Here is a 27,483-nt window from a genome sequence, read left to right as displayed (position 1 = left end):
TAGTCAATCATTAAATTACTGCACCCGCTAAAAGCTTACTTTGATTTTATGAGCCCCCCCCCTTCTTCATTTACGCGATTTTTGGTTATCATTTTACGAATAACCGTGAAAATATATGTACCCATGTAGCATATGGTACCGTAAACAGTAGTCGATCATTGAATTTCTGCATCCGATAAAAGAGCTTACTTTGATTTTATGAGCCCTACAGATAGATATACAATAGATCTTGCATACAGGAAATTTTCTAGCGGCCTAATGCCTGATATTTTATGCCTCAAAAATCCATGTCGATTTTGAAAGGTTTGAATGGCTATCATTGTGAAAGGTGTACGGAAGGCTACATATATTCAATTTGTTGTGAGGTTGATAATTTAATGTGATGTCACAGAAAAAGACCAAAATGTGACCAAACAATTTAGCAATGGAATCAATTTCAGCAGGGCAGAGCCGCAGAGGAAAGAATTAAATGATCACAGGGCAAGTTTTTGCAACTTTTTTTACAGCTTCTGGCAGCTTCCTAAATACTCAGAAGTTATGTAGTATGGTGTTTTAAGCTGTTTGGAGGAATCTTATATTGCAACTTTGCTTCATTTTTTCGAGCAACTTTTTGCAGCTTTTTGATTTTTCCTGCAACTCACTTTTTACTGGAAATATTTGTTACTTCATGTAAATAGATCGCTTGATTATCACTGTCGTTTAAATTTGAGGTCATTTCTCATTTGACATACATTCAGGCTAGACCGCTGTAAATTATATTACTACTGGGTCCATTTTTTCAGGCTATTGATTTTGTTGAAGGCGCCAACACTGAGTTTTGCGTCAGTGCCTTGGATACGCATCGATTCGAGTATCTCATACCTTAATAATTTCAAGAAACTTATCCATGAATGTACCTTTTTAGTGTAACTTTAGTGAAAAATCAATGCGACTTTTTACTTCTAACTTTTATGAAAAATATGTGCAACTTTCCACGGATTTGACTGCAACCAAAATTTGCCCTAAGATCAGGTGTTGCATAAGACAATTTTGACCATTATATTCTAGAAATGGGCTACCAGTTCAACATACATATGACTCGGTAAACAGCATATTTAGTAAGGCGCACTCGTCACTTGACAACCGTACATTTCATTAGCTACGATGAGTTTGGTATCACTCAGTTATATGTTATGTTGTAATTGGTAGCATCAGTATCTCCTAATTACTGCAGTCAAGTATCTGCTACAATGCCGCGAGTACATGCTAAATGTAAGTCAGGATCTCAGAAAAGGAAGTGGTTCAGATTTGGAAAGAAAGCGACAATGCAAATTTTGAACTGCTACACAAATATTTAACCATCTATGTCAGCTCAGGAATGTTCTGCAAAAATTGAGGATGATGCTGTTTTTCCACCAACTATAATGCCTAATAGACTTCTTGAATGATGTAACAGTGCTTTCAAATACGTATATTGTATTTGATTGTAGTGGTCTTTTGTCTGTGCTATCTGTGGCGTTTTAGGTTTAATCCAACCAGGCAAGTTCTTACAGACAAAAATATATTTTCTATAACTTACAATTTTCTCATTAGTGCGTGTTGTTTCGTGTGTGTAACTATAGAAATTAAACATGGAACGGCAACGACCGATTTTGCAGCTTCGTTCCGCTTGGCCGGGGCTGGAGTGGAGAATCGTTTTGCGTAAGCGACTGTAGGATTTCTAGCAATCCAAAAGCTATCTTCCCGAGCGCAGAAATTATTGCATCTGGTCTTGATCGAAAGCTACTGTTGCACCGATTCCGAAAATATACATTAAAATATTGATCAGGCACTGATCCACCTAGAATCTGTCCTCCAAGACTGAAATATCGGCATTGTTTAGAACAATCGGGTAACCGCAACACAATGACCATAACAATGACCCGTTGCGACTCTCCGATTGTTCGAACAATGCCGATATTTCAGATTGGGAGGACAGATTCTAGGTGGATCAGTGCCTGATCAATATTTTAATGTATATTTTCGGAATCGGTGCAACAGTAGCTTTCGATCAAGACCAGATTCAATAATTTCTGCGCTCGGGAAGATAGCTTTTGGATTGCTAGAAATCCTACAGTCGCTTACGCAAAACGATTCTCCACTCCAGCCCCGGCCAAGCGGAACGAAGCTGCAAAATCGGTCGTTGCCGTTCCATGTTTAATTTCTATAGTGTAACTGTTTATTTACAAATTGCGCTGCCACTATAGTACCGTATCTCCGTATACTTCAAAGTTTGTTGTTGTTGTTGTCATTGTGACGATGCGAATATCATGGTTTGTGATTTTGATTGTTGCGTCATACTTCGCCTTTTTGGTTTTGCTTTTAGATCTATTTAAATCCCTTAGGTTGAAGTTAACTCTTGAAAAGAGGCACCCAAAAATTCTCTGAGTTCAATAAATATTATATTACAATGGATGTTGTATTGAAAGCTATATTCCTACAGATCGTGCAACTAGCTCGTCACAGGTGATACCAGTACTGATGTGTTCCTGTGGTATTACTGACAGTGTTGTACCACATTGTCGCACATTTTGCTTCTATGCCTTATCATGCAACAAAATCTTCTTTGTAGCAAAAAGATAGGTCCAATCCAGCACCTGACTGAAACCTTGATGTGGTGTGCTGGCTTTTTACTAATGTCAGCCGACAGCTTTCTGGATTGATGTGGTCTATTTGGCGTGCAGTTGCCTTGTTATACTATTATGTCATGCTACATCCCATAATTTTCTAAATAGGTAGGTCTCGAAACGCGCTAAAGTTCACTTGAGTCACTTGTTTTCGAATATGCCAAGTCGTATATTGTACTGTGGCATGACATTATAATTATTTTATATGCTGAAAGTTTTATCATGAAGTACAGACAAAGCACTACCGGAACAGTGTATATGAGGTGCAGAACAATAAAAGTATCAATCGTTAGTGAGGGGGGTCTGGGGGGCGTAGCCCCCCAGAAGTTGCGATAATTTAGATAAGGAGGGCCCCCCCGGAAGTATCGCCTAGGGCCTAGGTACGCTGTATGCTCAAATCACTTCGTTTGCGGTCAATCTATGTGTGATAGAACAACGGAGGTTCAGTAAAACGTGAAATCATTCAATGAATGAAATTGGTCGCTCCCACAGGTCACGGGCACGCCAGCGTATCGAGATTATTCCGAACATATAAAAGATACGGCGATTTTTACCGACACACATAATACTTGATGACTTGAAATTGACTCGGAAATTTTGCTCCGAGTCACGAGTCAATCTGCATTTTTGAAACGCCGAGTCAAGTCTAGTCAAGTCATTTTTGCAAAGTGACTCGAGTCAAGTCAAGTCATACGAAAAGGTGACTCGAGATATCCAAACACTGCATTAGACAACGATGCATTCTTTTTCTCAATTTTGTTGACGGCAGTAGTTGATTGGTTGATTAAGCACAATTAGCTGACTACCTACATGATGTGTAGCCTATTTCGTTCTTTCTAACTTGTGATTGCGGGCAAAGCTCACAGCGTAGAGTTACTAAATATTTACAAACGTAAAGCAGAATATTTCGAGGAAGCTTCTCACAATGCAAATCATCTTTTAAATTGGCAACATGCATGCTCGTTTGGTGCTGAATTTCTTTTCATGCTGCGAGCGTCATGTGGGAAGTGGTCCGAAGTAGAAATGAAAGGAATTCCAACCAAACATGACTGACATGATGAATTGTAATAAATGAGAAAGGTTCACAGTGCACAGGCTCACAGCAAGGTTCGATTGCGAACGTAAACTTCCAAATTCACGTTCACGTTCACTACTGCACATAAATAGATAACATATTATGAAAAAAAATCATGCGGTCCTCAGTTATTTGATCAATGTGAACTTGATAACATGATGCGAGATCATTGCTTGTCAAAATAGCATTCTGTCAAGCCAACAAATTGTAATTTTGCATAATGGAAATTTATTTGCTCGTATAGGCTACCAAGTTGGCATCCCACCAAGATGAAAGAGGTCGATGGTGCCATCTAATTAGGACATTAAGAGCTTAACTGCAAAACTCATATTTGGCTCAGGTCTATTGCATGAAAAATGGTAATTGTATAATATATATAATAAAGGTAATCAACGCACCAAAAAGAGGAGAATTGCTTCAAACACATCTGCAGACAATAACGAGAACTCTCAAATTAGAAATTTAATGCTGGTACCTTTGGTGCATCTCAGAATTGCAGGTGGAGAAAGATCCTAATTTCACATGAACGGAAGTGAGTCCCCGGCATTGAATCCTTTCCTGGACCGTAACTGCCGCACCCCAAACCCTGCAATTGGGGGGGGGGTGGCAAGCTCGAACGGGCCCAAAATTATTTTGTGAATCAGCATAAATTATAGAGTATTTTTTGAAAAATTATGCACTTTTTTGAAAAATTTTCGCGCTATACGCGATTTCAACTTGCCGAATACCTTGATTTTTGGGTACTCTTCCCCTGACAAAAAATACGCCAGATTTATTTAATTGGGCATATCGGCGTTGGCCATTACCGCGCCACGTTGCACCAAGACTTATGAAGTTTTAGGCAATGTAACATGTGACTTCAAAAAGTGCGCCAGAACGATCGGCAGTGAGAAAACCTTGATCGAAAAGGACTGCCCTAATGCTGACCGAAAACTTCGTTATGTAGGCCTATATATAATACATATAGGTTTAATTGTCCATAGGCGCCTAAATTACTGTTGCCGAATGTTCCTGTCATGGCAATCTGAACCTCACAAGACAAATACCATCCCGCAGGGAAAAATTATAGGCCAGTGAAGAAATACCAATTTGAAATCGTGTGGATATTTTAGTTTAGTAACCCACGTTTGGACGATTCTATATTTTTTTGATATAGCAGACAGGAGGTCATGAAATAACGTCATGTTACGGAGTCATATCAACGGGCCCTACAGATTTCAAGACACCTCGCTCTGCTCTACTGGTAAACCTGATTACGTGAGCAGAAAGTAGGCTACATGAAATCGATAGCAATATATATGCAATTCCCGGTCTTATTGACTGATTTTATCATGAATTATCGAAAATTTTCGCGCTTGGCGCTGGCTCACTAGGTCGCACGACTATTTCCTGGCAAAAGCGAACAACGGGATTGGGGGTAGGTTTGTCACCCTATTGGAGCCCACAAACAAGCTTTTTCGGGGGGAGGGGGCTGATGAAGTGCTGTTTCGTTCCTGCCAACGGGTATACGCCCGTTGACGCGCGGCGAGCGTGGAAGGTGGGGCTGAAGTGGAGAGGCGGATCATCGTCGGCTGATCTTGCGGTAAAGAACACATCTGCAGAAATCTTGGGTTTCGTGTGGACAGATTTCACTTGTTGCGGTCGGCGCTACCGAAGCATCAAGTTCGCCGTTATGAAGGACCTTTGTGCTGATGTTATCATCGGACATACATTCATGGAGAAACATCGCTCCATAATATTTCCGATGGGAGGGGATCTTCCACCACTTAATATAAAGGTGTTGGCAGACGCCAGCGAAGAGTGTCTTGGTGATGAAAATCGGGCGAAATCTGTTCCCACCACCGACCCTGCTGTGTCTGTTGCAGCTGCCAACGGTCTGGAAGAATCGAGATTATTTGAATTCATGACCCCGGATTGTCACCCTATTGCTTCGCGCTCGCGAAACTAACTACAGCGAGGATGACAAGTCGTTTATTGATGCGGAGATCAAGATGATGCTCGAATCGGGCACAATTGAATATAGTCGTTTGCTTTCGAGAGCTCAACTTGTTGTAGTGAAGAGTAACCGTAAAAAGAGGTTGGCCGTGGACTACTCGACTACGGTAAATCGTTTCACGTGTCCAGACGCGTATCCGTTACCTCGTATCGAAGACCTCGTTAACAAAGTTGCCCTAGACGAGTGGTATAGCAGCATCGATCTGAAAGAGGCATACCACCAGCTGAAAATTCGTGATGACGAAAAGATTTACACTGCATTTGAAGCCAACGGGAAACTCTACCAGCGCGTTCCTTTTGGAGTAACCAATGCCGTGGCAGCGTTTCAGCGGGTGATGGATAAATTCATCGAGATAGTAACTTGAGGAAAGTCTACGCATATCTTGATGACTTGACAGTTACTGGGGCAACGAGAGACGAACACGATGAGAACTTACGAAAGTTGCTAGATGCAGCGGCCGAGGTAGGACTGCATATCAACGAAGAGAAAAGTAGGTTTGCTCAAACTCGGTTGAATATCCTTGGTTACGAGATCTCTTATGGAAAAGTAAGTCCTGATCGAGAGCGAATGAAACCTTTGATCGAGATAAAGGAACCGACAACACCAAAAGACTTGGCAAGAATCAAAGGTTTGTTTGCTTACTATGCTCGCTGGATACCTGATTTCTCCACTAGTATCCGGCCCTTAAACGTGAGTAAGCTGCCTCTGGATTCAGAGGCTATCAAGGCATTCATAAGATTGAAGTATTATCTCGCTAAAGCTAGTCCTTGTGCAATCCGCGATGATTTGCCGTTTCAGGTTGAAACAGATGCATCAGATGTGGGCATAGCTGGCGTTTTGGCTCAGGGTGGCCGCCCTGTTGCATTCATGGCGTGAACACTAAACAAACACGAGCGGAACTACCCTGTAATCGAAAAAGAAGCTCTAGCTATTATCGAAGCGATCCGGAAATGGGAACACTTCTTGAAGGGTCGTCACTTCACATTAACTACTGATCAAAAGTCCGTATCGCTCATTTTTGACAAGAGAAACCGAGGGAAGATCAAGAACGCGAAACTTACAGCGTGGCGGTTGGAGCTTGGACAGATGTATTACGATATATGTCACAGACCAGGTAGGCTGAACATTGTTCCTGATGCATTGTCCAGACATGTCGCAGCGAGCATTCCAACGACTATGCAACTCCAAAAAAATTCATGACGCTCTAGGTCAGTGGTTCTCAACCTTTTTTGACTCGCGCCCCCCTTAGAGATGGTCAAAAAAATCGCGCCCCCCCTGACCCCCCTTGCATTTATCGTCATGTCAAAAAGAGCACATCATCTAATACAGAGGTGGGCAACGTTTTTGATAATCATGGCCGCATTTCGATTACTTATGTACGGGGTGGCGTGATGCCGCATTCCAGGGCATAGCCGCAATGAACGATCTGGACACAAAATTCCTATGGTAAACTGTCCATATCCATTCCCGGTGAACTCCGGACTATTCTACTTTTCACAATGGCCTATTGTACGCAACGAAATCGCGAGTGGCAATGTTATGAATAGTTGCCGGGAGGTGCATATTGTCGCGCGGAGCGCGAAAATTTTTCAGGGCTGCGAACGAATTGTTATTTCTTGCCAATTCTCATTCCGGCTCAGATTAAGACGGGCGCTACTGCATTAAAATCAAAAAATGAAGTCTTGTTGAATTGCGCGGAGGGCGAAGAAAATTTCAAGATTAATTAAAATCTCTCGAAAATGCGGGAGTGAATTCGTAATTGCAATTTGCATGTCTACGGCCGCCAACATATAGCCTACTAATTGAATTAGGCGTCGAACGCCGCTCAAATTCCCTTCTACGGCCGCAGGCTGCCCACCCCTGATCTAATAGTATACATAAGGTATATCTTACGCCAATTTTGAATCGGCATTCCAGTTGTTGAGTCTTTTACATGACAAATTTCTCCAAACTTGTTTGAAAATAACAAAAAACATTGAACAAGACATCCAGCATTAATTAATTTCATTAACTAATCCTGATGCTGGTCGTGAGTACAGAGCGCAAGGCGTCGTTCTGTCCTGCCAGGCTAAATTTGATCAGTTTTGGAAATTAATTAAATTGTGTTGATTTATAGCCTAATTGAGGGCGAAACCGGGCAACCTATGTTGCATCTAATTCTGTCTTAGGCAGTGCAGTTCGCAAGCTACTAACAAGAGCTGCCCAGCGCGCCAAGCTTTGGGCTACTGTCAAAGCTATCAAGCAATGAATGACTTACACGTGGGAATTGCTCTCTATATCTCCAAAGAATTTCAAAAATTTTCTCAAATCAAGTTGAAATCAGACTATACTCCGTTGAGCGCGGTTACTAGAGTTTGTATTTTGCAAGCTTTCTTGAATATGTAATAAATTTCATCTTCATTAATCGTCTTCTCATAATGAATGTGAAACACATGTTCGGACACGTACAATTTATACTGACTTTGTCAATTTCTCGCGCCCCCCCCTATAGTGACTTCGTCAATTTTTCGCGCCCCCCCTGAGAGCCTTCCGCGCCCCCCAAGGGGGGCGCGCCCCCCAGGTTGAGAACCCCTGCTCTAGGTCATCCTGGCATGGCTCGACTGGGTTATTTTGTTCGAAATAGAAACCTTACTTTCACCACTGAGGAAGTCAAGGCTATATGTAGAAACTGCAGGGTATGTGCAGAACTGAAGCCAAGGTTCTTCAAAAGAAATCCTATTCCATTGGTAAAGGCTTCGAAACCCTGGGAACGGTTGTCCATGGATTTTAAAGGTCCAGTAAAAGGTCAGTTTCCTCATGTTCTTATAGTTGTTGATGAATATAGCAGATTCCCGTTTGCCTTCCCGTGTAAAACGACAACCTCGGAGGCTGTAATTGAATGCCTTGAGGATCTCTTCAGTTTATTTGGGTTTCCAGAATTTGTTCACAGCGATCGTGGATCGTGTTTCACCAGTAAAGAAATGAAAAATACTTTGCTGAAAGAGGCATTGCATCCACAAGGCAACAGCCAATGCGAACGCATCAACCAGACTGTATGGAGAACTGTCAAATTACTCCTGCGTTTTCGAAACTTGCCTGGAAACAAGTGGACTGATGTTTTGAGTCAAGCATTGCATTCCGTTAGATCCCTTTTGTGTATATCGACTAACGCGACGCCGCACGAGCGGTTTTTCTCTTTCAGCAGACGCTATATGTATGGGGAAAGCTTGCCCGAGTGGTTATCGTTTGGACGACCGGCGCTTCTGCGACGATTCGTGAGGATAAAAGGAGACCCTCTTGTCGACGAAGTGACCATACTGGAAGCGAACAAAACCTATGCCGAAATACGCATGCCAAACGGTAATGAGGGAACTGTATCTACTTCTAATCTCGCCCCATGTCCAACAGGTGCAGACTTGGAGTATGGTTCCAGAGTGCAGAATGACGATGGTGAAAGAAGGAAGATGTCGGAACTTGACGGTACAGCATTGGCTGACGCAGATGACGATCCAATTTGCGATGAACCCGAAAGCCTGCGTCGCGAACATCAAGAACTGAATTCGCCATCAAATGATGGAGCCGTCGAAAGGAACGAGGCCGTTCGATCTGAAACTCCGACGCTACGGAGATCGTCAAGAATTCGAAATGCTCCCGATCGCTATGGCCAATCCGTTTCTATTATGCACTCGTAACGCGTAACGATATGTATTTTCGTATTCTATATTATTTTGGCGGGGGAGAATGTGGTGTTAGTAATCAGTGTTGACGCAATTATTACGCTGCCTTATATAGCACCCGCTGTCGTGGGTATGATCATTCCTTATTTGTCGAGTTGCTGTTAAGTTGTACGTCTCGCTAATATTAAAGCAGTATTGGACTCAGCGTTCTGCGTTCCTGGTCATTGGATATTGGGTCAAAGTCAGGACACATCACAAATAAATTGGCCGCAAACGAAATGATCACAGCTTATACGTTGCCGTAGTAGTAGTAGATTAATATCATTGTATTTCTGTTCCGTAGATGGCTCAGTGCTTACATTGCGCAGTGCTAACGTTTATCAAACCGCTTGTATGATTTGAATCGAATGATTATAATCATGCGTTTATATTATCACGCATTTGTGAATGGGTAGTGTATTGTACCATATCAAGTTGTGTAAACTACTCGAGGCTTCGTATTCGATCATCTATTTTGGCTGAAATGACAGACTGCAGCATGTAACCATATACACTTACTCACGTATATTTTATTAGTAGGCTAGTTATACGTGTGGATGTACGATACAACGCCTTTTTTTATGTAGATTTAACTTTATATTATTTATTTGATTCAAGATAAATGGCTAATTAATCTGTCTTTCCCACAGTTGGCGAAATGTTATGACTTTGAATCATAACTTGTAGGCTACTTGGAAAATTCAATTTGACTTGAATTGTGACTTGACTCGTGACTTCACTTGACTTGACTCGACTTGACTCGAGCCACCTCCAAAAATTGAGTGACTTGACTTGACTCGAGTCACCTTCGAAAATCGATTGACTTGACTTGACTTGACTCGAGTCAAAATCTGCAATGACTCGAGGTGACTCGTGACTCGAAGGTAGTGTCTTAATCCCAACACTGACACACACACACATACACACACACACTCTCACACAAACATAATGTACCTAATAAAGATACATGCATATGCGAATAACAACCGCAGCAGGAGAAGCGGGTAGGCGAGAGTGTTTTCTCTGCACCCTGTTAACCGTTGCAGTTCTACATTCTAAAATACTTGTTTAAATTTTTTCCTTCAGTCAACTATTCAGTTATTTAATACATATTGCTCAACGAAAAGGATTAAACGAAAAACATTAAAAATATTATATTTAGGTTCTAATTTCGGTTTTATATTCCAAGCAAGTAAAATTTTGAAATTGGCCAGGTGCATGTTAGTTTATTATTGATATTTTTATGCTGCCAGCGCCATGGTCCTAAGTTTAAAGGCCAAGAATTTCTACCAAAGATGTTATTATGACGTGAAAAATTATAATTTATGAAAAAGGTTCCCAGTGCAGAACCTACCACGGTTCGTTTGTTTACTTGAAGCTTTAAATTTCCGAGCTTCACACACCGAATGCGAACTTGAACCTCAAGTTCACACCATCCCTATCTACAAGGTTAGCTGATTGAGTTGGCGTCCTGTTTGTTATCACATTAGCCATCTTCAAACGCAGGCTATCTAGACTACTAATCGCCATCTGTTCCATGTAAGCGTAAGCGGTGTTTAACAAAAACCTAGAAGTGGGCCGTGCTACAAGTTGGCAGATATGGAATCAAACATAGAATGTCAACGCGGTGTAAATGACTATTGCAGTCGAAAGCACCATGAAGGCCACAAACAACGACAACACAAGCTATGTAAGTAGCCCACAAGCCCAGCTATCAAATACCACAATTTAAAGTAGCTATGGATGGAAAATACATAACCACTATAACCACTAACATCAGTACCGTCAGCAAAGGAATGTAGGCCTATTTCCCCCGCATTACCTATTGACCATCGCTAATTTATATTTGGTCATTTATCCGAGTAGTTGCCAGGAAAACCATTTTCTGCGTCTACTTTCTGTTGAGTTGAACTGTTTTGTAGTCAACTTTCGCGTAGTGCGGAGCATGGACCGGAGCCGGATTTGATATCCGGCCGGATTGTTACAATTTTGACCGGACCGGATCGGAGCCGGATCAGTACCTTTTCTGTTACGGCCGGAGCCGGATCGGGGCCGGATCACTACTTTTTTGATTCGGCCAGAATCTTTATGGATAAGCATAACTTTTATAACTATATAACTACCAACCAACCACACGTAAATAACCACCAAGCCAGTGTGAACATAAACGAGGCATATTTATCAATTCACGGAACCTCCGTACCGAGTAGGGCCAGATTTCTGGCCGGACTTTTTCATTTTTGGCCGGAGCCGGATTGGAGCCGGATCAGTACTTTTCCTGATGCGGCCGGAGCCGGACCAGAGAATTGCACAACCGGATCGCAGCCGGACTAGAGAATTTGTCGATCCGCTCCGCACTACTTTCGCGTCATATGCAGAATAAGCAGTCTTCACATGCATTTTTGGCCTTGGTTATTAAATAGGGGGAGATATGGTACCGATGAGACACTGGGACCGATAATACTGGAAAGATTCGCTTTGACAATGACATGATTACACACAATCAATTTGTCTACAATTGCATGCTGGCAGAACCTTTGCTCACATGCTAAAAACGTCGACGTGCTTCAGTTATGGGGTTTCTGACGGATGTTTTCTGTTTTTGAGGTGTAAAATAAATTTCGATCGACGCAATAATTTTTCTTTGTAACATTCAACACGAACAAACCTGCAATAATTTTTAATGTGAAGTGCAAGACTTGTATCAGGCTATATAACGGCACATATGTTTTTATTTAATACCATTCTTGGGTGGACTTTTTTTCAATTGAAATACATGATGTATACAGTTCATGCCTATGATACCATAGCCCAGGGACGGGCAAAATACGGCCCGCGGGCCGGGTCGGGAACGCAACGTGGTTTTGAGCGTCACACAGACAGTTTTCGGTCTGCCGAAATTTTCAATCATTTGCTTACTATGTCAACTTGTAGTGACTGTATAGGTTATTCTTTATTTTTTTCGGACGAAAATAATAGTGATTGTTAGTTATTCTTTAGTTGTTTGTTTTCTTTGTATCCGACATGCAGCCAGAGAACACAACTGTGATCGACCACAGATGTTTCATTGACTCCAACAGCTATTGAAGTACGTTACGTTAATAAATTAATCGGTATTCATTGCTATGTTTCAAACTTAAAGTTCATATTAAATACGAATAATCCTCGTATTGGCGGATAAATAGGCGTTTAATGTATCGATTCTGGAATCCGGCTCTAGGCCTACTTCATTTTCCCACATCCAGCTCACCGACTGGAGAAGTTGCCACCCTTGCCATAGCCAGATCAAGCAAAGTAGTCGGACTAACTAGTCATGCAACAACAAAACACCCCTTCACACATATACGCTGTATTTAATAATTACCTGAAATGTTTTATCACTATTATGAGCTATTTGGAAGTCAAAATGTCGATTTACGGGCAATGTGTATGTACCCTCACATTAGTAACTAGGTGCTTAAATCGAAACGTGATTTCATGGCAACATTTGAGGTATCATCTATTCTATGTTCTATACGGTTGTGATCAAACATTCTTTTTCGGCTTGCTGTAGCTTAGATTATTTTACACTGCAAGGAAAGTTATAACATTTAGGTTTTTGTCTCATAGGTTCCCAGCTCGTGTTCCTTTCAACTCCACCGATGATACGCCCGAGCAACAATTTTGAACGTTCATAAATATTTTTTCGATTGGTGGATATTCATGTTTTTATATCCGGTAGGTAGACTAGAGTTTGTGTTGAACCAGCAAAGTGTCAAAGTGTAGAACCAGCAAAAGATCTCCTCTTATCCGCTAAAGATTCGGTGGCCAGAGATCATTTCGCTATTCTTCATCCATCGGTACCACATCTCTCCCAAATCTAACAGGTCGTTCTAACATTTTCGCCTGCCATCGCCCCCAGTCGCCCCTTTGGTGTTTCCACTTCCTTGTTTCTCAAAATCGCCCCTGGAGGAGATATTGTCCACGTTGGGAACCACTGATATAAGGGATTGCAGGCCTAATGATGAAGATTTTGAAATCGAAGATGATTCAGACCGTAGAGTAGTCCATCACAACAAGTTGAATGATGTGACATGGGCTTTGGGACTCGGATTGGATATATTTGGAACTATTGGCATCCTTGCGAATTGAGAAGAGATTACTTGGCAAGACAGAGAAGATATTTCATCATCTTCATGAGAAACGGCGTTCTCATCGTAGGGCTACTTCCGGTAGCTTTGCGTATTGCCGTGGTACCGGCATGATACCGTCACCATTGATTGCTGGAGTAGTTAGGAATACTGATTTACAAATTAAGTGAATGGCAAATGTCTATTGGTAGCTCAAAAAGGATCTTAACGTGTGTGCAGTGCATTCTCCAAAATTGCAATAACGTCAGGTGCAGTAACAATTGCTCACTCAGTTAGTTTTCATGGATAAATAGAAACCTTGAGAATATTACAGAAACGTTGGATTGTTGCAATATTACGAGCACGATGGATTGAAGCGAGTGGCGCAGTTGGTAAAACACTGCAGTCACGACACCAATGGTTGCTGGTTCTAGTCTCGGCTCTGCCATGTTTCTATGATGCGGTAATAAACCAAACAAACAAGCACGATTGGATCTTAAGTGTCAGCTTTGCAATATTGCGCGTTCTTAGTGGACAGACAATGAGGATGCACATGTAACCCCGACACCGACACATGTGCTACTGCACTGTCATATGTTTATGTCGGATAGCAGACATTCAAATAAGCTAAAATTTCACGGGAGAACTTGGCATAGTCAGCGATGGGCAAGGAGAAAGTATCCCCACATATCTGAAGATGATAGGGGTAGGATACCAGAGTAGATTGGAGCTGACTGTGTTGGCTGACTATTGCTGGAGTATCAAACGAGACAACCCGCAGAACTATGAGTTATTAGCGTAAATTTGGACACTGAAACCAGCACTTTGTTTGTCAAGCAGAATCAATATCTGTTAAAATCCTCCGAATAAAACGGTGCTAATGTTTATTGAGAGTCTTATTTATCTACTTACGACTGCTTTTGGTTATTGAAATGTTTTTTCAATAAACACAAAATATTGAAACTAGTATTTTCAAATTTTTGCAACTTTTGCAACTTTTTTTACAGCTTCCTACAGCTTCCTAAATACTCGGAGTCTATATCATAAGTCGTTTTAAGCTGTTTAGAGGGATTTCATCGTGCAACTTTTCTCTATTTTCCTTGCCAATTTTTACTGCATCTTTTATCAAATATTGCGGAAAAATGTCAAGGAGTGATTTAAAAATATGCAATTTGTACTACAAGTTTTATCAAATGTTGCGTAAAAATGTAAAGAAGTGATTTAAAAACCCGCAATAAACTATTTCTAGTTTGGTTCTATTCTCTTTGAATTGCACAACATAGAGCTATATGGTATGTTAGTTCAACTACCTCTGCCAAGCAAGACCGTGCCCGCACAATAGGTAAATAGATTGCCTTATCTCTTCTGTCGTTTAAATTTGAGATATAGTTTCATGAACGCCCAGTAGAGACCACCAAAAATTACATTTTCACTTCGTCGCCTTTATCAAGCTATTGATTTTGTTTTAGTCGCCAAGAACGAGATTTTCTGGAACGCATTGGGTCAAGTTTGCATACCTAGGGGTCTGGGGTGTGTTATTTGACTTCGTTTAGGAGGAGGTGTTATCGCTATGCTGTTTGCCTTTTTAGGGGAAAATTATTTTTGAATTGCGTAATTTTCTTGCTGTGTACCAGTATAAAAATTAATTTTTGGCAGTCTCGCCAGAATGTCCATAAAATGGCAAACTAGCAAATTTGGGAGCTTTGCGGGATTTGGGTCAGGGTTGTCAAACATACGGCCCGCCAGACGATTTCATCCGGCCCGCGAAGCAATATTATGTACATTGAAATATTGTTTTATTTTTCCGGCACATTTGTAAGAAATGTTGAGATTTTTTGCAGTAAATACTTCCCTGTTCATAGGCCCCATAATCACCACCCGACTACGGCGCTATGGTTTCACTCTAGTTACCACTATAGCAAAAAGTCGGTGAAATTGACACCCAGTATCAAGAAAGCTAAAAGTGCACACTAAGTTTAAAGTTTGATGGAAAATGTATCATTACGTAGGTATTAACAGAAGCAAAAACGCCAATGCGGAGCCGTTATATGCAGTTTACATGGAAATATATTAGTTACACAAATATATGATTGAAATATGTATGGGCGCACTGCTCTGTCACTTTCGACCCAATAGACCACCAGACATGCCAACTTATATTGTCGTTAACGCGACTGTTTTAGTGGAATCTTAACAGTATTCAACCGGACAATCATCGTATTTTTCCATTTCGTTGTTCGCAAATAAAAGTGTCGCGACTTGCTACTTTAAAAACCCTATGATCCGTGTATTATCTGTAAATGCTTTCAAGGTATTCAAGTGAAAAGCAAGAGAACAAATTAACATTTTGGAATCAGTTGAATGGACCGACCCGCGAGCGATTTGAAGGCTTGAATCCGGCCCGCGACGCAAGTTGAGTTTGACATCCCTTATCTAGGTTATACAACGGAACCTTTAGAGCAGTGGTTCTCAACCTTTTTGGCTTTGCGGACCCCTTTTGACCGTCAAGGACCCTCGCGGACCCCTCACGTTTTAGTTCAATTTAGCTCTATTATGGTGCAACCTTCATCCGTCTTGTGCCAATATGAGCTGTAGGCTTGTGATAAACATCAAAATCATGATTTTTCTTGAAAATAACATCATACTATTTATGAAGAAATTGATCGCAACATTTATGGCACCAAAATGAAGAAAAATATATTTTATGAACATATCACGTCCAGAATCTAGCGCAGGGGCGCGCAACATACAGACCGCGGGTCGAATTCGGCCCGCGACGGCATTTTGATCGGCCCGCATAGAGTTTATACGGTGAAAGTGAAATCCTAATCTAAGAGTATAGACAAATTTTATGCGCCAAAGGGATCCAGGTTTTACAACCTGAGAGAGACTGTCTGAAACTACTTGTCCTGTTCGGGTTTACATATATATTTACGAGCAAACATTTTCGACCTTGCACAATAAAACAATATCAAGAGAAGGCTGCATACCAGTATAACCGGTGATATGAATTTAAGGGTTGGAGCGTAATACTTTGATAGCAACGAAACACTCCTTGTTCATCAAAAAACCAGCCTTGTCGATAAGACATCCGCAATAAGAATGCGCCAAATCTGATAGCCGAGCTCTAAGAGCAGGTATATCATTGTCCGATTTATGACGAGTGTTAGCCGAAAATATTCGAGTTCATTTCAATATGGATATACTATTCAATGGTATATTTATGTTCTGTACCTCCAAGAAGCTATTCAAATAGTGGTTATGTATATCACAGGATAAAATGGATTTCGTGGCGAGGTTTCGATCCCTGCATTGGGACAAATTAGGGAAAAACTTCGGAAATTTTTATTTCAAACGACTGTTCACTAATTTGACGAGATTAACAACTTCAAATCGCAGACATTACGAAGTCACCCCTATTGACGTTACTATCTCCATATTTTTATTTTTTCCACAATCCCCAACAAAACGTCTCTAAACAGCAATATGTTTGTATCAGCAGGTTATTAAAAAATTGGCAATGAAAATGAATTTCCACACTACGATAGTTCATGTCAGACCATTATCATGATGATATGACTCATGAGGTTTTAGCAGTTGTGGTACGAAACTGCCTCATGCTTTCTCAAATTAAAAAATAAAATTCAGGTTATCAACCATTTTAAAAATTTAGAGGTCTCGTGGATGGCTTGAAATTGCTTATCGAGTCCCCGGTTGAGAACCGCTGCTTTAGAGTATCTCATAACCTACTAATTCAACTAAAATATTGAACGCAACATTTTACTGCATCTTATGTCAAAGTTAAGTGCAACTTTCTCGCTATTTTGGTGCAATAAAAACTTGCCCTAGTTATGAGACAATGTGTGTGTGTGTGTGGAGGGGGGTGCCTAACCCAAAAAAATGACGTGATATAGAAAAACGGAAGTCATTTTTTGAATTCAGCGTCCAGACGTTAGGCGAAATCAATTGTCTGATCAAAGTCAAAAACAACTGTGTTTAGCAGTGTGATCATTGAAGATTTTCACAATTTTCTTTGCTCGTCCAGGCGACAGGTGAGGTAGTGCCGCACGTCACTGGATAGTAGACTATTGCTGGAACATCTTGAGAGACTGCGCAAAATTGCTCACAATCGCGAATTGCATAAGAAACATTTTCAATTTCACGATCAACTATTCGTATTGTAGGCCTATTCCAAGTGATTGTGTTCAATTTACAATATGTGTTTTATATGACATAAAACGGCTGAAATTGATGCAAAGTTATTTCAGTATTTTGTATGGATACTAGTCCGAAAAAGCTTTCAACTGGGATAAATCTAATGCCTCTAAATTTGTATGATTTTAGAGTAATATCATTCAAAACTGTCTTTATTGTTCACAAATAATGACTTAACTGAATTTGCGAAAGTGATACTACGACTGATCTGTTTTTATCTATAGCCATCCAAATGCATCAGGCCAAAATATGAGGTTTCAGTCAAAATAACCCATGAATTATCTTCAAAACTTGAGCCAATCTTAAAAAGAAACAAAGGCCATATTCGGAATCAGCGGCTTTCAGAACCACAGAAAACACTCTCTACCTAAAAATATATGTGGGCCAGCGTTATCATTCGGTTTACCTCGTATACAATATTGAGTCAGGTCAACACACTGAAGAAAGTATGGCTGAACAATTTTCTCTGCATTCAAGGTGTTTTGAATGTGCACATTGACATTACATGGATAGAAAAGTCCAATTACCGCTGTACGACCGGGGATCGTTAGAGATAGAATGTTGGCATATACACAGAGGTGGTCAAAGTAGTCAAGAAAGCTTCTCAAGTAGAAGTAGAAGTAGTGAAGAACAAATCTACTCAAGTACGAGTAGAAGTACTTCTTCCATAAGCTACCTAAAACTACTTGAAGTAGAAGTAGAATTGACTGACTTTAAATCTACTCAAGTAAGTAAGTAGTTTTGAAAACAGTCTTCATTCGTTCGCATGGACTGTCAGAAGCTGCAAATTGGGCAATGCGGAAGGTGCAGAGAGCTTGATTCGTATCGATGCATCCCAGGAGGTATCCATTTTCGACAGGATAAGCATTCTTTCGCATCATGGGATGCAAATTATAGTATAGATATGAAAATGTGATGCTAACCTTTTGTTTACTAGAAGACCCCATTTTAGTGAATATCATAGCATCGCGCTTTACCCCATATTATAAGGCTTCAAGTTCAGGTGAAGAGCATTACGGAAACGTTGTATCGGATACGGTTTCAACACTTTGCACGATTAGTATGTGGTACCAATGGATCAAAAATTACAAAATTATATCTGGCCCTCAAATCTTCAGCCGCGAATAGCAGATCTTTTGCTGTCTCAACACTTCGATACAAGCTCTACCTATCGCGGACATTTAGATGAATACTCCCATTTCATAAAATATTTATAAACGGTTCTAATTTGTTGCTCGAACGTATCATCGGTCCCCACCCGGTGGGTCCAAAGGCACACGACCACGGGACCTATGAGACATACGCTCAAAAACTCAAATTTGTCAATGCCAATGAAGAATGTTTCGTCACCACCTTCAAGAATAAAAAGGATTATATCAACTGAAATGTTGGCATAAAATCACATTGTGATTTAAGCCCAAACTTACAAAATCATTGAAACTTACATATTAGCCGCAAATCGACATTTTTACTTTCAAATACCTCATAATAGCGATAAAACACCGCACATAACCATGATTTACAGCCTCTATATAGGTAGGCGTGTTTCTGTTGTTAAGTGATTAGTTGCTGCATCTATTTTGACTGATTTGGCTATGGTACCATAGGTCCCCCACCCCATAAATATTGAAATTGAATTGAAAATCGTCCACTCGAGGACAGTATTGATTCAAAAAATATGTGCCATTATATACTCTGATACAAGCCCTATACTTCACATAAAAAATGTGGCGGGTTTGTTAGTCTGGAAGGTGATATAGAAAAATGTATATGTCGATCCAAATTTACTTTACCCCCTTTAAAACGTAAATCATTTGTCACAGACCCCATAACTCACGCAGGTCGAAGTTTTTTGCATGTGAGGAAGGATTCTGCCAGCATGCCATTGCAGACAAATTCGCGTACTGTAATCATGGGATTATCACAGAGAATTTTTCAAGTATTTTCGGTCCCAGCATATCATCGGTACCACATCTCCCCGTTAATAACAAATATTGTGAATACTATAATTTATAATTAGTGTAGCTTTATTTTCGGAAAATAGAGGCATTTACTACACTTTCTTATATGCTTCAACATGTATGTTCTGCAGACAAAAGAATTGTAAGTAATTAGAACTCAAAGTATGATACTAGGAAATTAAAGTGAAATACAAATACCAGCGGAAAATATATTTCATGTCTTTTGTCCACAAAGTTTCAAAGGTGATCTGCTAAAACCGGTGTAACGTTAGAAAAAGCCGGATTTTGCAGATTAGTAGGACACGTCATGGGTTGCTAGATTACGATATGATAGGTAATTGCTATAGATTGCGAAACGGTAGTTTCAAACGTTATTGTGGGTCATATTTACTGTGATGAAATATTTGAGATGGGCGCCAATGCGGTGTTAGCGGAACCAAGAAAACCGGTACCTAAATTATATTCACTGATACTTTCGTGAAAACATATTTGTCACTCCATAACTACTGTGCGCGAAGCGCAACAAAATTTCTGGGCTTTACTTAAAACATTTATGAACAATAAATGTTGATACTCCGTGAAAACAGCCCCGAAATTCTGCAGGCTATCTTTCGTATTGGGATAAAACTACTTCTACTTGACAAACTGAAAATAGCGAAAAGTAAGTAAGTAGGTCACAAAAGATTAAAAAGTAAAAGTAGAAGTAGAGAAAATCAGATCTACTTGAGTAAGTACCAGAAGTAGAGGAAAGCTACTTGAGTACTTCCAAAAAGTAGAAGTACTTCGTTACTGACCACCTCTGCATATACACAGGATTGTCATACAGTCCTTATTTCTAACATTTGTCCTTGTTTCGACGGGCTAGGTCTTAGAAAACTCAACTGTCCTTATTTGTAAGAAATGTCCTTTTTTTCGACTTGCGTCCTTATTTTGTCTTTCAACAACGTCAGAACTGAGATCGTTTTTTTCTGGTATATGTTTGCGTAATATTCTAAAATTGTGCTTTTGCGTTGAGATTTTATAACATCATAAATGAGAGGTACTGCCGGGGAGTACACACCACAGGATGGTGGCGAGATTTGGCGAGATAGCGCAGGTAGCGAGGTGGCGAGATAGCGTATATAATCCACAGCTGCAACACCAACGGGTTGTTGGTTCGATGTCGACCGAGGTCGATTCAAGAATTCTTGCCTAGGTGTTGGAGGTTTATCTCTAGGCTCCTCCTCGTCATATCATCCGTGTAAGCGGTGTCTTATTAAAGCGTAGAAGGGGCCGTGCTACGGGTTGGCAGCTACGGAATAGGAATGAAGTAAATTGGCCAGATGTAAATTACCATAGTAGCCGACAAACACCATGAATACCACTAACAACAAAAACAATACCACAGGATTTGACTTCTAAGTGGTGAGACATTTTAGCAGTAAACAGCGGTACTAGGTTTCTGCTGTATAGTCTACAGCAGAATAAGCGGTGGGGAAGGCAGCATTTATTGCTTAGGGCGCAGTGCAGACGACACTTGGGTTAAAAAGTAGCAAAGCTATAAATCAGGGGCGGGCAACTTCTTCAGTCGGCGGGCCGGATATAGGAAAATTAAGTAGGCTACTTGGCGGTCCGGATTGCTTAATCGATACATTATTCGACCATTTATCCACCTATACAAGGAATAAATTGTATATAATGAATATATTTTAACGAGACCAATGTCACTTCAAAGCCATTTCTCGCCGATAATGACGAAGACAATGTGGATTCGAGAACAGCATTCTCATAAATATGAAGCCGCCATCTCTGCTTCTCTCTGATCAATCAACACACGATGCCATCCTTAATTAAGATTTCAAGGGGATCGATGAGCCCGCGGTACCCCAAATTTATCAAGATATCAATTCATTAGGGTTGAGCAGGTGACGAGATAGCGTCGTTGTACAACTGTGTGGCCTATTTATCTCGATAGTGAATTCATGCGGCCTCTACGACATTTGAAAAGTGGCCCGCGACCCGTTTTGAGTTGGCCACCCTTGGCATACGTGATGTCTTACAAAAGCATAGAAGTGTGCCGTGCTACAAGTCGGCGGATACCGAATCAAAAATAAGAAATATCGGAAATATCGGTGCAAATGACCATTGTAGTCGAAAAATACCATTATTATCGCAAACGACAATAGGATTGAGTACATCGTAAATGTCGATAATGCAAGTCTTCTCGCTTCGACGAACTTACGCGCAAGCTCCACTCTCGCACGCTGCGCATGGCCGTATATAATAATATAACAATCACTACAATTTAACGTAGTAAGCAAGTAGTGGAGAATCTCGGCATGCTGGGGCCGCGGGCCACATAATCATGTAAGACGGAAAACTGTCTGCGGGCCGGACAAATTCCCTTCGCGGGCTGGATCCGGCTCGCGGGCAGTATGTTGCCCGCCCCTGCTATAAATCATTGATAAATTTAACCAAAGTATATCATGCATATAGTTTTATTACTAATATAGGCCAACATTTTTTTATTTTTTTTATTTTAAAACTGACGAAGTGCTGTTTTGGCCCTGAGTAAAGGTAAACCAAGACCTGAGCTGCCGTGAGATCCATGAAGCACTTTCTAATAACAAAGAGTTGCTGGAGCATATTGTTTCTGTGTACCAAGGCTAATATAAATACAAAGTATGTATAAATATGCTCTTTAATGCTAATCTAATTTATCGACTTTCCTTATTTTTTGGTCCATGTCGATGGCAACCCTGCCTATTCAACATCCCGATCATAGATATTTGCATTATATTGCTTAAGCAAACTTACATACGACGGTTTACTTTTGGTTTTTTCACCATCGGCTTTTTGTATCAAGTTTGTTCGAAAGATCATGGATGAATTACCCGTCCCGATTGGAAGGCGCATAAAAGCTATCAAGAATTAAATCCAGGGTTGTAATTGTAACCAAGTCACAAGGACTAAGGTCGAGAAATTTTCAATTCGCCAAGTTAAATCCCACCCAGTCCAAGATCCGAGACACAGTGACTTCCTATAACTCCTATCAGTTTGTGGCCATATCTTACAAATATCAATATTGATAAACAACATCTCAATAATGTGGTAACTTTACTATTCTTCGAAGTCACAATTGGCCGTCCTATAGTCTCCAGTCATATGAATTATTTGAGTCATGCGCAATGACTCGAGTTGACGTCGTGCAAGGTCATTGTTTGCTTTTTTGTTTGTTTGTTTTTGAATTTGTATGGTTTGGAAATACTGTTGCCGTACGTTGATTCAATGAATCTACAAGTCGTGGAGACAGAACAAAATATTCCTCCGTGTGATCTTCGAATACACGTGTACTAGACAGGCTTCGTGGTACGTCAGCCAGCCACTGGCGTGGACGCCGGTCCGTTGAAGGAAAGATATACGCAACGAATGAAAAGTAACCTTCTGGAGTCAGATTACACAAGTACAACATCAACCAACATTCGCTCTGCGTTAAAGATTATACGCTATCACGCCACGGGTCAGTTCATTCTTGGTGTTTGAAAAATGAATTGAGTCAAGTCGAGTCACCAAACCAACCGCAAATCGGGTAAATAAAACCACCACTGAACCCTGTATATAGAATATGTCTATTTATCGGCGCTTTGTTGCGACCATGAGGGTCGATTACTACTTCATAGAAAGATCGTTACACGAATATTCGCAAGCATTGTGTTATGCAATTTTCGTTGCTGAGATACGGTCAATTGAGGTTGCCAACCTAAAACGTGGGCAATAAAGCTATTGAAACTATGTTTATCATTGATAAAACATTGCACTTGGTGCGGAGACGTAAACATTTTACTCGATAAATCGACTATGTCTACTCGACGGGAATCCTCACAATTGATACTAGACTCGGAATCGAATCGTTGTGCGCAGTTCTAAAGAAGACGAATGGCTCGAGTGTGTCATGGGTTACATGCATAGCACAGTGAATTTTAATGAAGTTCAGGTCCATGATCAATGTTCCCTCTAATTTTTCACGAGTCTGCGCGCACTCACCAACTCACTGCGCGGTCCCTTGGACAACAGTGAGTAACGACTTAAAAAAAGGTCACCACTTCGGATTTTTTGTGCGCAGCGTAGATTTTCTGTGTGCAGAGACCGTGTCAGCACTGCGCATTTGCGCACATGCGCAGCTTAGAGGGAACATTGTCCATGATAGTGTGTGGTCACTGGTCAGCCTGTTTCCTGTTTGCATTCGCATTTGAATGGTGTTTTATATGAAAAACTCAAACGCCGATCAGTTGGAGAATGATGCGTGGAAATTAATAGAAATCACGTGTCATTGTGTATCGTTATTATTTATATCAGTGGTTCTTAACCTTGCCCACAGCGCCCCCCAGGGGGCGCTGGCGATTTTGAAGGGGGGCGGAAGCGCTCAGGGGGCGATATGGGGGGCGCTGGGCTCAGGGGGGCGGTATGGGGGGCGCTGGAGAAAAATGGCTTCGCAGTAGATGATGTGGTGATAGGACATATCCTTGATGAGTATTCAGAGCAAATTAACACCGAAAACTTCGTTACATATAGCCTTCAAAATCATATAGGTTTAATTGTCCATGGGCGCCTAGATGACTGACACCGAATGTTCCTGTCTTGGCAATCTGAACCCAAGAAGACGAATTCCATCTGGCAGGGAAAAATTATATGTCAGTGAAGAAATACCAATCTGAAATCGTGTGCGTCTTTTAGTTTAGTACGATTGGGCGACAGGGATATTCCTGTTGGGCGATATCCCCGTAGAGCGATTCTATATTTTTTGATATTGCAGACAGGGGGTCACAAAATAACATCATGCAACGAAGTCATACCAACGGGTTCGCCCGCCCGAAAATGTTTACTTATTAGTAACGGGCCTCACAGTTTCCAAGAAACCTCACAATGTTCGCTTCAAGTTTTGCATGATGAGTCTGCGCACACTCGACATCTCACTGCGCTGACCCTTGGACAACAGTGCGTAACGACTAAAAAATGGTAATAACTTCGGATTTGTTGTGCGCAACGTAGATTTTCTGTGCGCAGAGACCGTGTCAGCACTGCGCACGTGCGCAGCTTAGAGGGAACATTGCACCTCACTCAGCTCTACCGGTAAATGTGTTTACGTGAGCAGGAAGAGGATAAAAATTGATCTCAATTTACATGCAATTCCCGATTATATTGACCAATTTAATCATTAATCAGTGAAATTTTTCGCGCTTCGCGCGACTAGGTGAGATTAGCTGCCTCAGTAAATGGACACCCAATGTAGATACCTAATAGGCTATCAGCAAATAGCGGACAGCCTAATGGGGCTCTGGGAGTGAAGTCCCCCGGAAGTTTGGTTTATCACCCGATGGGGGCCCTGGACCAACGTTTTTTGTTTGGAGAGGGGCTGACGAAGTGCTGTTACGGCCCTGGTAACGAATAATTGTACCTGCGGGCACGCCCGAATATGTTTAATTATTAATTACGTGCCCTTTATTTTCCTATACAACAGCTCACTCAGGGCTACTGGTAAATCTGATTACGTGGGCTGAGAGGATAAAAAGTTTATAGCGACTTATTTATGTAATTATCACCTATTCATTCATGCATTATAGAAAATTTTGGTACCTAGGGCGACCAGGCCACACAAACTTTGCTGACCATCAAAATCACGATATGGGGTTCCTTGGGTCGAAGCCCTCAGAGGTTCAGTTTATCACGCTATGGGTGCGCAAGGCAATCGTTTTTAGGGGGGTTGACGAAGTGCTGTTACGGCCCTCCCTCTTACTCATTGTCTTTATTACATTCCTTACAAAATGAAGTTGGGGGGGGCGCTGGAGCACGATGATTTTTGAAAGGGGGCGCTGGAGGAAAAAAGGTTAAGAACCACTGATTTATATCATGGAAGTTACGTTATGCTGTTTGCAACTGTATGCCTATGCGTGGGGTTTCATTTAAAGCAAAAATCAATTTAAAACAAACATGTTTAAAACAAGGCCGTTGCTTAAAACATGATATTTATTGATTTATTTTGTTCCTTTTATACCATGGCATCACGAATATTAAATTGTGACGTCATAGTGATTTTACATTGTCAATTGTAAAGATAGGGTAAATATAGCTCCTCTGACGAAATATTTACGTACTATAGCGGTTGAACCGACTATTTTCAGGGTTCCAACCATCCATATCGTATATTTCGGCTATATCGAGTGGTAATCGTCCGTAAGCTTATACAACATATTTTTTGAAAAGTATTTACACATTTATGACATAATTGTACAACTTAAGACAAAGCGGAATATATTATAACATTGGAAAACCGTTTGTTCCGTTAAACAAGTTACAATTAAAATGTTTAAATAATTACTATGCGTTTCTAGAGTTCGGGTTTCTATCGAAAGTCAAGCGCCATCTCCTCAGAGCAACGGGCGAAGTTCAATATCTGGAGTCTCTTCCTACTGCGATGATAGTAGAGATGGAAAACGGGATGGGAAATGCTACAGAAAGATTTCATGTCGACGCGAAAAACCATATTGGCAGAGACGTGCAAAAGATTGATCTGAAGCAAGTTCATGACCCGATGAACAACCAATCGTCACGGCATGTCATGATTCTAGGAGAGGCGGGCGCAGGAAAGTCAACATTCTCGAAAATGTATTCATTGGCTGTTTTTGAAGGAAATGTTAGATCCCTTCGCGGTATCCAACTCGTTCATTTCGTCAACGCAGCTACACTGCAATTTCAAACGCCATCGAGTGCATTCCAATTATTCTTTATTGACCAGATGGCCCAATACCATGAAACCAAGTTGACTTCAGATGAAGGGAAATCTGGCCGAGAATGGATTGAAATGAATTCGGACAAATTCCTTATTGTAATAGATGGCTTGGATCAATGTTTGGAAGATTTTGGTGAAAGAAAGAATCCTACAATCAGCGAAATGACTGATGCGAAAGCGAACGATCTTATCGCTAATATCATGTCTGGGCGAATTTGGCATCATGCACGTATTTTAACCACGTCACGTTGGAACATCTATTGGAAGCTGATGATAGACCAAAAGCCAGATAAAGTGATAGCCCTGAGAGGATTAGACGATGAAAACCTGGAAACCGCAGCATTGAACCTTTCCAATTGTGGCAGCACCATGATTGACCAACTACGACGGACTTCCCCAAAGATTTTGGCTGCCTGCCGAAACCCCATGTTCCTCAACTACACGACCACGATCTACCAAAGTGATCGTGACAACCTATCAGACAGCATATCCGGACTCATGGCGGCCTTTTTCCGGAATTTTCTACGTTCATACAACGTTGATGATTTTGAAAGCGTTACCAAGCTCGCTTATAATGGGATGTTAGATAATATATTCGCTATGCCTTACAAATATGTAAAGAAACTAGGAGTCAATTCCAACGATCTCAATAACTTCTGTTCCCCTGGAGCAATTCTCGAAAACGGTGTCAACAACGTGACTTCACATGACACATTCTATATCTTCTCTCATCAAACCATGCAGGTGTGTACAATTTTTCTGTACTGTACAGTATGAGATATATTTTTGGTAAATAATATTTGATTATGCCCGTATACTTTGATTCACAAGTCTCATCAATTTCAATTGCACCAACGAAATTTATCCTTATTTTGTATCCTTCCTTTCGTCTTTCCTTTGTATTGCTTTGTATTGTAAATTTTGACTCAAGTCAAGTCGAGTGTAACTTTTTTTTAATCACATGCACGTGGAGTGTGAGGTGTCACCACAGCACTGTTGCGGTACGAGGAGCCTTATTTGT

At 40.9% G+C, this 27,483-nt stretch overlaps 1 protein-coding gene across 1 annotated transcript in view; it reads left to right on the top strand.

The window, feature by feature from the left end:
* LOC145440003 (uncharacterized) overlaps positions 1-27,239 on the top strand; it is a 45,758-nt gene extending 18,519 nt beyond the window's left edge. The window contains exon 4 of the mRNA XM_080317666.1: positions 26,065-27,239. Coding sequence (XP_080173792.1) covers positions 26,065-27,239 — 1,175 coding nt within the window. The remainder of the gene's footprint in view (positions 1-26,064) is intronic.
* The last annotated feature ends 244 nt before the right edge of the window (positions 27,240-27,483 follow it).

The sequence above is a fragment of the Botryllus schlosseri genome, chromosome 5, assembly GCF_051294905.1.
Source record: "Botryllus schlosseri isolate E-star chromosome 5, Bs_hap1, whole genome shotgun sequence".
Classification (NCBI taxonomy): Eukaryota; Metazoa; Chordata; class Ascidiacea; order Stolidobranchia; family Styelidae; genus Botryllus; species Botryllus schlosseri.
The sequence above is the reverse complement of the archived record's forward strand: the minus strand, read 5'-3'. Positions and strand labels throughout refer to the sequence as shown.